At 42.4% G+C, this 10,635-nt stretch overlaps 1 protein-coding gene across 2 annotated transcripts in view; it reads right to left on the bottom strand.

Moving 5' to 3' along the window:
* Nucleotides 1–780: 780 nt before the first annotated feature.
* Nucleotides 781–10,635, bottom strand: part of LOC118089509 (uncharacterized) — a 36,700-nt gene continuing 26,845 nt past the window's right edge. Inside the window, exons 2-6 of one of the 2 annotated variants that reach the window (XM_035124266.3) lie at nucleotides 10,269–10,386; nucleotides 6,770–6,829; nucleotides 6,006–6,167; nucleotides 4,969–5,053; nucleotides 781–3,092 (exon numbers count right to left, since the gene is read on the bottom strand). In XM_035124266.3, coding sequence (XP_034980157.3) covers nucleotides 2,836–3,092; nucleotides 4,969–5,053; nucleotides 6,006–6,167; nucleotides 6,770–6,829; nucleotides 10,269–10,386 — 682 coding nt within the window. In that variant the 3' untranslated portion in view covers nucleotides 781–2,835. The remainder of the gene's footprint in view (nucleotides 3,093–4,968; nucleotides 5,054–6,005; nucleotides 6,168–6,769; nucleotides 6,830–10,268; nucleotides 10,387–10,635) is intronic. The other variant, XM_060277177.2, reaches the window with a different exon arrangement.

Here is a 10,635-nt window from a genome sequence, read left to right as displayed (position 1 = left end):
ACAGGGCAGGTCAACACTGAAATGAAATGTCAACAGGGTGCTGCAACAAGAGTACACGGAAAAGCGGCTTGGCAGGTCTGACACTCAATCCCTCCTTCCTCATGCACTTCTCAGAGATTCTTTTCTGAGGCCTGTGGTTCCTTTAGCTGATCTGCCCCGACTGTCTCAGCTTCTCTGCATCCTACTAGCAGTGGGACTGCGGCAGAAGCAGCACTATGTAGAAATGGCATTTTGCCTAAGGTACAGAGCAGTATAAATCCCTGCTAAACTGTAGCACTTCCTCAAAGTGTGTATGTGTAGATATATAGATATAAGATTTATATACTGCCCTTCATCAAATATCTCAGGGCTGTTCACAGGACCATACTTTCTGGTTGCAAACCCAACTCCCACCTTTCAGACAGAAAATATGCCCAACTTCACTTCCAACTTATTATTCTATTTGTCTGTTAAAATATTGATATCCCACATTTTTGAACCAAAAGGTTTAGAGTATTTTTTATTTTTTTTTTATCAAAGCAGAACCCTATGTACATATATTGTATTAGCAGCCTTGTCCGCATTGATCAGGAATTCTAAGAAACAAATGGATCAGTGCAATTTTGAAATCGGTGGTTAATCAATGTAGTCCTGAAAGTTACAATCCACCATCTTGATTCCAAAGACTGCCCAGGTTTATCTAAACATACATGAAAATCTTCAGCTTGATCTCAGGCACCATCATGAATTTTTTGGGTGTGCGTGTGTGTAAAAATCAGTATAATTTTGACAGATGCAGTCTGCTGTCTTGAATTATTTTTATTCAAACATAGATGAAAAACTGCTGCTTGATCTCAGGAACCGGGGAGAATGCGGCAGGTGAGGACTCTGAGCCCAGGGTGGACCCTAGTGGGCTGTTATTCCGTCAACCCATACCGGTCCAATCCCTAGCCGCAACACTGCCTCCTGTGTACCTGGAATCTCGTTCCATTCAGCTCCCACAAGTAAGTCTCCCCCTCTAAAGGAGGTGCCAGGGCCAACTTCAAGCTGGCACTCTCTCCTCCTCTGCCATCTAGGACATGGGAGACACTACTGCTGGCATGAACAGACAGCACAGAGAAACAAGGAGTTCCTGTTTGCTTCCTCAGACCAAATATACACCCCGCTGGCTGCACTAAAGCCATACCTGCTCCATTCCACTATAACAGGGTTCCAGGGACGTATCAACTGTTGGATTAATGTCTCATCTTGTGTAGCCATGCCCTGCCCCTGTTGCGCCTTTGACTCTTGCTTTGCTTATGTACTGTACTGATTAGAGCAGGGGTCAGCAAACTTTTTCAGCAGGGGGGCTGGTCCACTGTCCCTCAGACCTTGTGGGGGGCCAGACTATATTTTGAAAAATATATATGAATGAATTCATATGCCCCACAAATAACCCAGAGATGTGTTTTAAATAAAAGGACACATTCTACTCATGTAAAAACATGCTGATTCCCGGACTGTCCACGGGCCGGATTTAGAAGATTAGGCCGCATCCGGCCCCCAGGCCTTAGTTTGGGAACCCCTGGATTAATGTTTTTGGTAGAAACCGTAATCTGAGTTCAGGCTCTTCACGCAGTGTGAAACAGGGCAACAACCGAGCTATGGTCCTTCCAGTACTAAATGGAGAGGCAGTATGGTGTAGTGGAAACAAGAGTGTTGGACACGGACCAGAGAAACTTGTGCTTGAATCCTTGCTTGGCCAGGAACCTCACTGGGTCATCCTGGCCAAGACAAAGACATTCTTCCTTTCCTTCTCAGCCTAAACTACTTCATACGATTCTCATGAGGTGAAAAGAGGATAATTGCCGTGAATGCTATCTTGTATCCTTGAAGGAAGGGTGGAATATAAATGTGACTACTAATTATTATTGTTGTGACTAAACACCATCATTATCTTAATCTGTTTTCAATGTTAATATGCTTGTCATTCCTATTTTGGCTATTTGGAACTGTTATTATGCTGCCAATTTTTATCTTTATTATACTAAGTTATATTTATAAGTTGGCTTCTTATTTTGATGAACTCCCTGGCATCAATCTGGAATGGAGAGTAGAAAGCAGACTTTATTTGGAGATGGGTTAACAAATCAACAAGGGATCTCCATCTCTAAGGCTGCATTCACAGGCCAGTTCATTCTGTTTTCCTGATGTTTCCCGAACTGTTACTTTCCACATTATATCTGATATTTCACATGATGTAAAAGCCACTTCCAGAAATCCAGCAAAATATAGAGCAAGTTCAGCACTCATTTATGTGATATCTGCTATTTTTAAAAATCCGTTTGCTTTCCCGGAAATCCGGAAAATTGTGGGAGTTTTGTGTAGGGCTGTGTGCACTGGATCCTTTCGGAAAACCGTTTGTGTAGCATCCCACACCCCAGGATTGCCCCCTCCCCTCAACAGCTGTTGAGGGGAGGCAGCAACTCCAATTTCTAACATTCCTTTTACGCTGTAGTACCTTCTGCTGTGAACAAGAGTGAGTGCAACACGGCAGTATATAGGTACTGAAGTGTGAAAGGAATGTCAGAAATAGCTAAAGCTAACAAAACGAGTGCAATCTAAGCACACCGAGGCTTGTGCAGTCACATAGTTGTAAACCATTTTGAACACTGAGGTCACTGACACGGAAAACAATATTTCGCCACAGTAGAAGATGGTGCCATCATATAATGCTAATACGTTATCGGCGGATCACAGATTTAATTTAATCTGACATCGACTATGACAAGTTCAACAAATAGATCCTGAAGTCCAATAGTAGCACCTCAGTTAAATTCTTCTTCCACCTCATTTAAGGCTCATGCAGAGATGTCCTCATGATTCTGCGAAGGAAAACGTCGTGCCTTCGCCTTCCTTCAGCTCCCCAGTCAAACAAGCCCTTTCAGCCGCTTCACTGCCCAGTTTGCAGATCAGAACTGGAATGGTTCCGTGACTCTGGGAAACGATATTTACAGCAGTTTGCAGCTTCAAGGACACACCTCCAGTAGTATCATGCGGCAGCACAGAACAGAGCACAGGTGGCTCCGTATTTCCATCAGGGCCGACGACAATGGAATCCACAAGCCTAGCGCCTGTTCCAGAATAAACACATGGTTCAGAATTGCTACCAGAAGGATATATGTCTCAAAACACAACATGAAAAAGTCAACCCCAAAGCATGAAGACATTGCAACATGGAAACTGTTAGCTTAATCCAAGTGTTTGCCATTTCCCTCTGCCAAAGGCGGAAGCCTGGATGACATAATGGTTAGGAAGATCACACAGAAATTTGGAGGTCCAAACTGCCCCTCCTCAAGCTTTCTTTAATGACTCTGCGTGCCACTTAAGGTACCATCTTGTTACTCTATAAGGGCATGATGGTACTCTCTCAAGTCACACATCTGTCTAAAGACATGTGCAAACATGGTGCATGGAGTGCAACACTAATCTATGAGAGTCAATAGCTGTGTTCAGGCATGAACCTGAACATGTGAAGTTTAAATGTGGAGATAATGAGGGCAGAAGCATGAACACAAGCTTCGCCCCCAACATGTCTGTCTCCTGTGCTGAAGGGGGAAATGTCTGCAGGGGATTTTTACTTATGCTCACTTGAATGCATCCCTGTTTTATCAGGATATATGATCATGTGGAGAGGATTCTATTCGTGTTCAAGCAAACATGAGTAAAAACCCCTTTCTGTCAGGGGCTGGGCAGAGGAGGAGGAATGGTGGAGACTGCTTCCCCTTCCTGACCCTTCCAGGGAGGAGGAAGAGGAAGACAGTATAGATTTAGAACAGTGGTTTGCGGAAGGTCACAGATCAGAGGCAGATGAGGGGGAAAGTTGGGAAATAATGGGAGAGGAGGAGAAGGCAGAGCCGGAGCAGCAGCTGGCTGACACATTGTCACTAGAAAGCATTCCAGACCCACCATTTCCCAGAACCCGGCAGGCCTTAAAAGTAGGAGAGCAAAGAACTTGAAGAGAGACCAGCATGAAGAACTAGTGATTGAACTGTGCAATTTGTAATAAGCATAACCATAATTATTAATGCAGTCTTGTCTTGAAGTATTTATGTTCTACATATATCTTTCAGCAGATCTGACATGCTCTTTCCGAGCATAAGCATGTAGAACGGTTGTGAGAAAAGGGGTATTTTCTGTGGTGTTTTGAAAGGGCAGTGGGAATATTAAAGCAGAATTCATGAAACATATATAATAGGCACCCCCACGCCACCATGGTCTGAGTGTCATTAATTCAATGGCTTTCAAAATAGGAGGTGCAGATAGGTTCCTAAGATCTCGGAATTGGTAAGGATGAGCCTAAAATTCTCCCTTTGTCTTGAAAGTAGCAATTGATGGGGAGACAACACTTAATCCTATCTACTTTGTGACTGCTGCTACCATTTCTCTCTTCTGCTATCCTAGCTCCCCATTTTATGCCTTGTTTTGATCCTAGCTAATCAGGTTTCACATACTAGACAAAAGTCTACGTAGCTAATCACATTTTATAGTGTGCAGACAACTCCAGGGGTAAATGAAATTTAAGTGAAAGCAGTACAAGTTGCATGGATCATTCCAGCCAAGTGGAGATCACTCTAACAATCAAACATTTTTTCAGCAACTCTTTTAAATGTCGCCCAAAATTTGGATTGTTGAACCTTTTGGTTCCTCCCCAGTGATTGGCAAAGTCATCTAGGATTCCCCCTGCAGCTACAATGTGAGAAACATACATTGCTTCTCAGTAAGAGTCATGAATGAAGAGCATGTCAAATCTGCTGAAAGATATATGTAGAACATAAATACTTCAAGACAAGACTGCATGAATCATTATGGTTATGCTTATTAGAAATTGCATAGTTCAATCACTAGTTCTTCCTGCTGGTCTGGATACTGGCTGGATTTGTCCTTCTTGCCAATACTTCACACCTGTGCAAAATAAATTGTCCTATTTTATACATGTGTATTCTGTACCTGGGGTATCAGGTGGACAGCTGTAAATTCCACTGACATCTGTGAGAAACACAACTCGCCTAGGAGAGAATTTCTTAGCGAGAACCTGCAAGAGGGAAAATTGAAGAGGACCACGTAAATCTGCTTTATGCTGAGTCAGGTCTATCTAGCTCTGTTAGATTCTGCTCTCACTGGCAGCATCTCTCAGTAACTCAAAAAGTGGCCTTTCTCCGTCCTAAGATGACAGAGAGGAAACTAGGGACCTTCTGTATTCAAAGCATGTGATCTACCATGAAACTATGGTTCTGCTCTAATTGTGCAACTTAAAATCTGAGGGCCACATCTTATATTAACCTTGTATCTGAAAATGCAGTAAACATATTATGAGAATTTGTCTACTTCAGGGGGAGAGAGAGAATAAAAACAGCAAAACCTCCCTGCAGCTTAGACAATAATTTATTTAAAACTATTTGCTGATGTTCATACAAAATATTTATGCAGTCACAAAAGTGACATGGAAAATTATATACAACTTGTAGAATGTAAATGATCAGTTTAGAGGTGCTTATTAATGAAAACAAGAAAGAGACTTATGGCACATTAAAGACTAACCAATGTATTATGGCATAGGTTTTGGAGGACCACAGTTTGCTGAACTTAGTGCAGTGAACCATAGTTCACATAAGCTTATTTATATGTAATTTTGCAAACTATGCACATTTGTATTTCCCCAAGGCAATGCATTTGTATGTTATTTTCACAAATATGGCCTTTTTTGGTATATGTTATCTTAGCAATGCATTTTTGTACACATTCTTTGGCTGGATAACTGCATTGCAAAATTCAAGACTGCAAGTACAAATTTCAGAGGATGGCTGTGTTTCGGTTTGCATATGGTTTTGGAAAGTGATAGGTTCAGCATTAGAAGCACATTGAATCAAATTTCTTCCCCATCCCTAGCTGCCAGCTGAACTACCTGCCAAAGATGGGAATGACCTATTAAGGATAAACACACCGTGCTATTTATTGGCATGCATGAAACTGAACTCATCTCTCACCTCAATGATTTTATCTCCAGATAAGATGCAGCAGTGCTGCTCCGAATCCAGAGCACAATCACCATGTAAAACTGGGACATAGCCCGAGTCTAAAACATCCTTCACTGTATCGATACCAGCCTGGATGACATTCTTGCATGATGTTTTCCAGGCTCCAAAAGGCTGTGGGATGAAGACAACAAAGGCAAACAATGCTGCTTGTCTCGCTCATTCAAGACAGCCATTTTGCAATGCCAATACTGCTGACTAGTTATGAATTAAGGAATTTGAAAACTTGCTAATTAAGGCCACAAGTTAATGTACATTGGGGTGGTACACAATGGCTTGTGTAACAGAAATTGGCTTAGAAATTCTGCCCTGTTGTTCAAGAACAAATTGGTACACTTCTGTCATGTTGTGTGTGTGGCACACGAAAGTCAGAAAGGACTTGCTTCCTCTTGTTTTTCAGAACAGTAGCTGTATTTGTCTATTGCACTAAATATATCTGCATAATTACTCAAGAGAAACCTCACCAAACCCAGAAGTATAGGGATGCATAGGGTTGGGAATTCTAACAGGAGGTAGCTATCGTTAAAACTGAAGCAGGGCAGTGTTTATTCCAGATTGATTGATTGATTAATTTCAAACACGTTTACCTCTGGCTCCAAAAGGCACCTCTCAACAGGTTAGGCTGAGAGAATTCACCTCTGGACCATTCCCCCGCCCCACTCTTGCCCTAGAAAAACAGTATAACCTAAAAAAGGAGAAACAACAGGTGCCCTTACCGAAATGCCCACAGCTGGAATTCCATGGCTTACCAGTTCTTCCGTCACCAGATGGTTTAGCTGTGAGAAGCAAAAGAGTGACTTTGAAACCCCAAAAGCTTTCCTATCTCAGTTTCCTGTACTCGGTTTACAAAACAAGTTCTTGGATAACAAAGGCTGGACCGGGCAAGGAGGTGGTGGCAGCGGTGGGAAGCAGGAAAGCAAAAAGTATGTTTCTTAGGCCTTGCTTCAGATCCTTCACGCAGAACCTCGTATCACCTTACCTGGTATGCAGTGCTGTTCTTAAACTGTTCTCACACCTGGACATGCAGGAGATTGTTATAATAGCCAATAGCAGGGATATCCAATAACTGTGGATATCCTGGTATTATTTAGCATTTTCTTTTCTTTGAGCACAAAAGGACGTTTTTTGGCACCAATGACATCCCATACTTTTTCTAAGTGTGCCAAAAGGCAAAAACACTACAGTAATTAGGCACACATTCACAATGCATTGGGGAGAGGGGTTTGCATCTAGATTTCTGAGCTAGAGGGGCACATCACAGCATTGCTCTGATTCTATGGCAGGTCTGTGGGACCCCCTGCCCCTGTCCAGAATTGGCACCAACAACCACAGTGCTTCAGGACCTATGTTTGGATGCTCTCGTTTCCAACACAATTAGAATTGCCTTTTGTTACATTACATATCAAAGAAACCACAGAATGCCTACAGACCATATAACACCAGTCCTGAAAGACCTACATTGGCTCCCAGTACATTTCCGAGCACAATTCAAAGTGTTGGTGCTGACCTTTAAAGCCCTAAACGGCCTCGGTCCAGTATACCTGAAGGGGCGTCTCCACCCCCATCGTTCTGCCTGGACACTGAGGTCCAGCGCTGAGGGCCTTCTGGCGGTTCCCTCACTGTGAGAAGCAAAGCTACAGGGAAACCGGCTGAGGGCTTTCTCGTTAGTGGGCACCCACCCTGTGGAACGCCCTCCCACCAGATGTCAAATAGATAAACAACTACCTGACATTTAGAAAACATCTGAAGGCAGCCCTGTTTAGGGAAGTTTTTAATGTGTAACATTTCAATGTATTTTAATCTTTGTTGGAAGCCGCCCAGGCAAGTTTCAGGGAAGCGGGGAGCTTGTTCTCTAGCCTTTGTCTGAAAGTAAATAGACCTCAAGATGGCTTAGAGATCTCTGATATCCTGCACACATGCGAAGCCAATTTGGGGCTTGGATGGATGAGGTTTCAGGCCCTGCTCTTTAATGCCATCTTGAATGTAATGTAACCATTTATGGCACGGGAGGAGCCATGCCAGGTACAGGCATAAGATTCCCCTGGAATGTTTGTCTGAGGCTGGACAGTGAGCAAGTGCCCCAGGCTGCAGACACCTTGGACTCCAGTCAAAGTAGCATCACTGCTATGATATGATGCAATGGTTCCGAATAGAGTTATCATTCAGCACCACCCTTGACAACTTTTCCTGCCTGTTGGAGCTGGAAATGTGTTTGTTTTTGCAGTCCAAAAAGGGGCAATGCTGAAACTCTGCACAGAACCAGGATTTGTGGAATCTGCTAAATTTCAGTGTTCCTTCTCCATTATTTGAGGGTAAGGGACAAAGTATTTTGCAAGCAGGGAAGGGGAATTCTATCCATTTTCATTTCTTTCCATTTCTCAGTTTTCCAGTCTTAAGTTCAGTTTCCCACATTTTCACTTCAATTCGTGATTATTTATTATTATTATTATTATTATTATTATTATTATTATTATTATTATTTTAAGTCTTCATGAAAATTCATTAGCATTGTGGTATAAATTTCTCACAATATACACATTTTTGTATGCAGTTTTGCCCCAAAACACATTTTTGTAGAGCAATTTCCGCTAATATAATGCATTTTTGTATGCCATTTTCACTAATGCATTCATTTTTATGCACATTTTACCCTAACAGATGCAATTTTGTAAGCATCTTTTCATTGCAGAATTGTACTGCAAAATTTGGAGAAGTGCAAATTTTGAAGGATGGCTATGTTTTTATTTGAATATTGATTTGGAAAGTGTGAATTGATTAGGTTCACCATTAATGAATCCCCATCATAATTTGTATGTAGTATTAAAGTGACCTTTGTAAGTCCTGGACAGTGAGTTGTACAACACTACTATTTGTTTTTTGAACATTAATCTCCTTTAACTGCACAAACCTAAAATACCAAGATGTGTGTGAATCCCACCTGCAAAATACAGGAGGCACCCTCAGAGAAGTGGCTTGGTATCATTATTACTCTCCATGCATTTGAAAGGCAGGAACACACTGGAAGGGATGAACTTGCACCACAAAGGCGTAATATGGTAGGAATTACTTCTGAATAATAATAATAATAATAATAATAATAATAATAATAATAATAATATTTATACCCCGCCCTTCCCAGTCAAGACCGGGCTCAGGGCGGCTAACAACAAGAATATCAAAGCAAGCATAAAAGAAACAATTCAATTAAAATACAGATTAAATACAATGTTAAAATTCAATTTGAAAATTAGGAATCTACAAGTGCAACCTCATATAAATATCTGTAGGATAAAGCCTTAGGGGAGGGTAACACTGGGGTCATACTGAGTCAGTCCAAAGGCCAAGCGGAACAGCTCTGTCTTGCAGGCCCTACGAAAAGATGACAACTCCCGCTGAGCCCTAGTCTCCTGAGAGAGAGCGTTCCACCAGGTCGGGGCTAATACTGAGAAGGCCCTGGTACTGGTCGAGGCCAGTCTAACCACCTTGTGACTCGGGATCTCCAGTATGTTATTATTTGTGGACCTTAATGTCCTCTGCGGGACATACCGGGAGAGGCGGTCCTGTAGGTACAAGGGTCCTAAGCCACATAAGGCTTTAAAGGTCAAAACCAGCAGGCTGGCTTGAATTTGCAATCCACAGGTCATAGAGCTGAGCTCAAATTAGCCCAAGAAGGGAACAACAGATCAACTTTGCAGTAAAGTCATAGACTCCCCATTAGCACAGAGTTTCAGGTTCAGATTTCTCTTAGTTTAAGCCCACTTTGATCCAGAGAGCAGTGGGCTATTAACAGAACAGTGGGAGAACAGGTAGATTTCACCCTCTACCTGTTCCTTGTAAGAGATTAGTAGAAAAGTTTGGGAGAAGAGAGCAAGAGCTGTTTATCTCTATAAACCACCATGAATGAGAAGATCTGTTCTGCATTAAAGAAACTAGCTATCAGTCATGTGCACGATACTCTGGTTTCTCTTCAGATCGCAATCAGCTATGTGCACCGAATGTTGAAACATACTCCTAGCAGCACATTCGACAGCAACTGATTTCATTTGCTTTGTGAAATCTTATCTCGTTTAACAACTTGACTACCACACGATCTCGTCTAGTCCATTTGCCTCAGGGCCCCAGCAGGAGCTGCAGCATAGCACAGGGGTGGACAGGCGATCTGAGAACATTTACAAGGCTGCTGAATGAAGCTGTTGGATACCGGTTGCAGATTACCTTGGTGACAGAAAGCCTGGTCAGACACAGCCCACATCTCAAATTGTCATCATCAGCTGATCTTGCTGATGTCCCCGAGGCAATGCCGTGTTCCTTTGCTTGGAAATGGCCAAAGGAGCTGGAATAAAAAAGATAGAACGATGTTTCATCTATGAGGCTACTGGACGGCTAAATGTATAGTCTGCTCCTCCAAGGCACTCAGAGAATAAGGAAAGGTCTTGCTCCATGAGGGAAGAAACTGAATGAATGAAAGGCATGCTCACACTCGTTGTTTATGACAAGTCTCTGCTGATCTGAGGCACCTGCAATCCTTTCTCATTCACTTTTGTCAGAAACTATGAAATGTAGCTGAAGTGTGTGACTCATC

This window comes from Zootoca vivipara, chromosome 7 (assembly GCF_965207765.1).
Source record: "Zootoca vivipara chromosome 7, rZooViv2.hap1.1, whole genome shotgun sequence".
Lineage (NCBI taxonomy): Eukaryota > Metazoa > Chordata > Lepidosauria > Squamata > Lacertidae > Zootoca > Zootoca vivipara.
Note: the sequence above shows the minus strand (reverse complement) of the source record. Positions and strands in the feature narration are given on the sequence as shown.